The 6,000-nt window shown below is 35.8% G+C and overlaps 1 protein-coding gene across 6 annotated transcripts in view; it reads left to right on the forward strand.

Annotated features, from left to right (window-relative positions):
* Positions 1-6,000, forward strand: part of DLG5 (discs large MAGUK scaffold protein 5) — a 134,440-nt gene that overhangs the window by 104,220 nt on the left and 24,220 nt on the right. For all 6 annotated transcript variants that reach the window (XM_025197712.1, XM_025197713.1, XM_025197715.1 and 3 more), the window contains 3 exons: positions 2,196-2,317; positions 3,593-3,682; positions 4,568-4,736. In XM_025197712.1, the coding sequence (XP_025053497.1) occupies positions 2,196-2,317; positions 3,593-3,682; positions 4,568-4,736 (381 nt within the window). The remainder of the gene's footprint in view (positions 1-2,195; positions 2,318-3,592; positions 3,683-4,567; positions 4,737-6,000) is intronic.

Consider the following 6,000-nt stretch of genomic DNA (forward strand, 5'->3'; position numbering starts at 1 on the left):
ATCATTTAAAAATTACCTGGATTTGAAATTCTAACTGTTTTTTTTTCTTTCATTAGTTCAAAACTGTTTACTGTTCATATTTATTTATTTATTATATTTATGAACTTAGTATAGTTAGTCTCCTGAAAATGTTGTGTTATTTAAAGATTATACATTATAAATGTGTACAGATATTAATTATTATTACTGTTGATTTATTTAAGGCCACCTCTGCTGTGACATCAGCAAACCCAGAAATAAAACCAAACTCCAACTTCTCCAATTAATAAATAAATGTGATATGTTGCAGTATGTACATTCTGCTAATACTTAAATAATTTTCAATAATCTTCCTAGTAAAATATTGCATTTTAAAAGAATGAGAGTTTCTTGATAAAGCTTAAGAAGATACGAGTGCAAATGAAAATTGATTATATGTTTTGAACTGTGAATCTATTTACCTTATGTAGAAGGATCTGTTGTAGGATTACAGAGAAGGATTCTGTAGAAGGATCTTTGTAGTAATCTATTGTACATTTGTTTTTCATGAGATATTTCATCATAATATATATAATCCAAGATTCTAATAAAAATAGCCTTTGGAGGTTGCAGCCTTTGAGTACAATAATATGCTAATTAAACAGGGCATTCACATTGGCAAAAAACTTTTCAGATGCTAGATTAGGACGTCTGAAGTGTTTTATTGTCTGGGACTGATTTGCATACTTTTCTTTTTAAAACAAAACTGAAATTGAATTTACAAAGATTTTTGCTGCGTGCTTCTTAGGAAATGTTACACATAGCACAGATGTCCAAATCTTAACCCTTTTAAGCTTACATTGCGTTACAAACCTAGTGGATATTCTGTATTAAGTACCTGTCTGAAGAGTGATAGAGAACAGAACTAGCTTAGAACCAAAACAAATGGCATTTATTGACTTGGATGTTACTGCTCAGGGTTAGGTTTCTTTGTATTGCTGGCTGCAGTATTGTTAATAGGACTGTACAAATAATTTGATTTTTTTGTATATTATTTTTAAAATTGAATGGAATTCATTTTTTTTCCCCTCTTTTCTCTTTGCCAAAACAAAAATCAAAACCCACAAACTTTCATTTTGTCCATACAAAATAACATTACCCTTGGAGCACTTAAGGAAACTAAGGAAAGAGGAGATAGAGGCAAGTAACTGTTGGGTCTCCTCTACCCATGCAGGTAAAGGCATGATGCACACAATTGCGCTTTCTGCCATACCACATGTGCATGTCAGGAGGTGCAATTGCGGGATTCTGCATTAGATCCAAATGTACCTTATTGCTGGGATAGGGGGAGCCTGATCCTGGGCTTCTGCTGTACAGCAGATGGGGCTCTGGGTCCCAGCTGTACATGAGGCACAACCCCCCGAGCCCCATCAGCTTTAGGACTCTCAGTCCCTGCTGTGGGTGAGGCGCAGCTGGGAGCAAGAGCCCTGTATGGGCCTGGGGGTTTCACGCGCCACCAGCCTTGGGGATAACAGCAGCTATCAGCTGATGGGGCTCCAAGCCACAGGGGGGACCCTGTTACATATGCAAATTAAAGCTCAATAGCAACCAGCTATAAAGTTAGTACACAGGTTTGAGGTCTAACTTCATAGCTAGTTGGAGCTTTTAGTGGTGTTATAGCTGTTTTGCACATGTAGCTGGTCTCAAGGTAATTGCACAGTTAGCCAGTTAATTGTGCGATACCTGTAATGTGTAGAGGGGCCCTTGGTGGACTGTGGATCTGTCCCCTTTTATTCAGTAGTTTAGGCATTAGAGTACTTGCTTAGGATTTGGTAAACCCAGGATCCCATCTGTCAGGGAATTTAGAGCCACATCTGCAACCTCTGAGAAAGTACCCTAATCAAGCTACAGATAATTCTGGGGTGGAGAATGCTCAGTCTCTCCTGTTGTTTTTTTAACACTTTAACTAATTTAATATTAACTGAATTCAGATGTTCCACTTCTCAGGGGAGTGTTTCAATCTTCAGGTTTTTTCTTGGTATCAGTGGTTTTTCAGTTATTTTATACTAAATAGATCAGTGTCAACAGGAAGAATGAGGCCATCCCCCCCCATACTTCCCCAAAATACACTTGAATGTGTATGTTTTATAGCAAGGAAGAAATCACACAGCTCTACTGGTTAGTTCTGAAGAAATTGTTTGGATGATACTATAACCTACGTTGCTTTTTTAATTCAGTGCACAGCACCAGGGTCGCCTGAGTTTGGACCTCAGTCACAAACACTCCAGTGATTATTCTGAAAATTCGCGTACAAGAGCATCACATGGTTCAAATTCATTACCTTCCAGTGCAAGACTCGGTAACTAGCATTCACATTCATTCATGGGGGAAATACCCCTCCCTTGTGTTAAAGGTAAACAATATAGCAAAAATGCTGCCCCTCAAAGCAGTTTTCATGATGCTCTCATAACTCAAAGAGCCTCCTAGTTTCCCTTGATTCATGCTTCTGGCTAATGTAATTTAACTTTCTTTTTTTGCCAACTGGGTGGATTAGTATGAAACCTCCTTTATGGACCCTCTTTAAAATGTTGTTGCCCAGTGGTTCAGTGCTGCATAATTTGCTGTTATCACCAATTAGAGGGAACTGACCAATATAGTTTTGAGCTTTTGCAAGATTGTAAGGAAAAAGAAGTTAGCCCAAAAATGAAGGATAGGTTTTAATAATGATCAAATGCCTCTGTATTTAATTATTTTATATTCACTTTATACATTATTGATATTATCTATATTTGTGTCTATATCCATTACAGTAATATTTAAACATATACATTCTCTTGCAATAAACTTTAAAAAAATGTTTTCTATTTCTTTTCTTTCCAAAGTCTATTTTAAAAATTCTTTCTTCAAGAATGACATGATCCATTACTGAAATTCAGCTAAAGCTCTTTAAAACTATCGCTGCAAAAATTACGTGACACTTTAAGACAGGAAATATGCTACTTTATTAATTTAAACTAGAACAGAACCAAAATTTTTGTAAATTCTTTTCAAAATGTGCTATGGGATGCTTAAAGATCAGATGTGATGGAATTTTCTTGATTAGGTTTTTTGTAAAATATTTAGTTATGTGCTGCCGTTATTAAAGGAGGGTGACAGATAAATCTAAGTAAACAAATATATTATTTTCAACAAATAACGTACAATTCTTTGGTAGTGTGTCTATATATTAGCTATATAAATTATTTATATTAGCTATATTTAGAATATTTATATTTTAGCAATACAGTTTAAATTAGGCAGTTTGCCTGTAACAAAAGTGTTGAATATAAAGGTTTTCATTCATAGATTGTGAGGCTGGAAGGGACCTCGGGAAATCATTGGGTCCAGCCCCCCTGTACCAAGCAGGAAAGACAACTGGGAGTCAAGTGACCCCAGCAAGGTTGTTTTTTAAAGCCCCAGTACTGCTAGAAGTGAACTCCTGAATTTCTGCATCCACGAGGAACCATTTAATTCCTGTTGGAGGGATTAGAGTCTAACTATTTTGGTTACATGCATATATGGGGGTGGGGCAGCATTTTTTGTATAGCTGCTGTTACATTTGCCAAAACATTCTGAAGTTTTCTTGTAAATATAGGTTCTTCCACCAATTTGCAGTATAGAACGGAAAGAATTAAGATCCCTTTAACACCACGGTATCCAAGGTCCGTCATAGGTTCTGACAGAGGTAAATATTCTTTACTTTTATCCTTTATTTTCCATAATTTAAGTATTCAATAATTCAGACATTCAAAAATTACAAATCGAAAAGAAATAAGAAAAACTGGGGGTTTTGCTACACTGCTATGTTACTATACCCCAAGTGGTGAATGCAGTTCCTATAAATGGCTTTCGGTTACCGTTACGTAAATTTTTACTTCCTTTAATAATCTCTGATAATGTAAATCATTGAATGTTCCTGCCAGTGAACTTGTTGAGTAAAAAATTCATGGGGAGAGCGAACAGAAAAGTGGTGGAAACACAGAGCAAGGTTGTGTAAAATTACAGCTGAATTTTTAACCCAGTTTGACCTGAAGAAGAATGCCTTGCATTGAAAGCTTGTTTAACTCTATCCTGATTATGCAGTGGGTCCAATAAAAGATATCACCCTAAGAAATAATTGCCTCTTGCAAAATAGGTAATTTGTATAGACTTTGGGTTTTCCTGTCACTTCCAAATGTTTTGTAGGACTTTCTTTGCCCAGAAATAAGGAGAATGTGTTTTGTGATCTAAAAGAACATTCCTTTAGACCATACCCAGTAGTGAGATCTTTATTTCATTGTCTCCTATATTTTCTTGATTTTGTATTATGGCTGGGCTTTATAATCTTGCTGTGCATTATGTATGTTTTTATGGAGCTTTCCTGTGGCCTGTGTTCAGTGTCTCAGCTTTAAACCAATGTTCTCACTGTTAAGAGACCTAGCATATATCTTCATATTTTGAAGTATGCTTAATAGTGTGTGTGTTTAGAGACATTATATATTGAGTTTATACTGTATGTGACAATTAATATCTCATCATGGATCCCTCAGTCATACAGTGCCATACACAATCCTCTTCTTATTTTGTACAGGTTCCTTGTCACATTCTGAATGTAGCAGTCCCAGCCTTATAACTCCTCCACAGTCGCCTCTTAACCTTGAGACATCTTCCTTTGCCAGCAGCCAGTCACAGAACTCCCTTTCTACACTACCAAGGATTTCTATTAGCCCAGTATCAATTGGAGAACGTAGAAAAGATAGGTAAGGGGATTGTTGTTCTTTTATACAAATGCATCAGAAATTATCTTGTTAGATAGCTTATTAAACTAAAGGAATATAAGAGAATTCAAATATAAGTTTGTTAGAGTGAAGGTGGTTATGCAAAATGGGGCATGTAGATGCTGAGGCATATTTGGGTCCTGTTGTTCATTTTTTGTATTTGAATGATTTGTGCAAGGTTCTCTTTTTTGGAACTTAGAATGCAGTATTAAATCTCAAAAGAAATCCTGAGGAGAATGTATGTGATAGGGAATTTTCTCTTAGACTAATGACCACATCAAACAGGTGTGCAGCTTCTCAAAATCTGAGTGCTGCTCTTCTATGTAGACTTCTTCAGATGTCTGCCTCTGGTGAGATCTGCTCACTAGAAATCGAAGAAAAATAGATTTAGACATATTTGGCAATTAATGCAAATCTTTAACATTTCTGACTTACCATCTTGTTATACCTGCCGTGATTTGGCAGAGTTCAGTCCAGGCTGATCTTTTCCAGATTATGTAAATTTAAGAGCATGGCCAAAATTCTGTAAATGTGCTTAATTTCACAACTGAGGGACTGAGGCCAATGTGTGACATGTCTTTTCTAGACGATGCTTTATTTATGTCTGTTTTAATTTAAGTCCCAATCTTATACTTTTTTGATATTTCTAAAATATGTTTCTTGAGCTAATTAACCCAGGACTTCTAATTTTTCTTTTATCATAACCTGTCAGCCATGCATTTGTGAAATAAAATTTGTGTACTTTGAATAACAAACAGCAAACACAGACTTTAAGGACCAGATTCTCATTTACACTAGAAGCACATTTATACTTCCATGGCAGAATAAAGAAACATTCATGTGAGAGTAGATTACCTTCTCTCACAAATGCTTCAAGACCCCTTTAATACTGCCTGAATTGTGTAAAGATGCTCTGCTATAAGGCTTGGCCTAAGAAAGTAACTGATGCTATAACAAAGACATTCTGCAGCATGATACTAGAGTAATAATTATTATTCAAATCATAGGGAAATGTATCTGATTTTATCAGTGGGTAACTAGAGGTTTTATCAACAGTATTAAGTATTTTGAGCAGCACAGTGATATCTTGCAAAGGATTGTATGAGTTGGTATGTTTACTATACTACCATGACTTGTGCAGTTAGTATAAAAGTAAAAAGATTTTCTCCTCTAAATGGAATCTGAAAGTCAAGCTGCTTTGTTTTATCCCCTTTGCATGTGGCCCATGGTGTAAACTTTCAGCAGG

The sequence above is a fragment of the Alligator sinensis genome, unplaced genomic scaffold, assembly GCF_000455745.1.
Source record: "Alligator sinensis unplaced genomic scaffold, ASM45574v1 scaffold188_1, whole genome shotgun sequence".
Lineage (NCBI taxonomy): Eukaryota > Metazoa > Chordata > Crocodylia > Alligatoridae > Alligator > Alligator sinensis.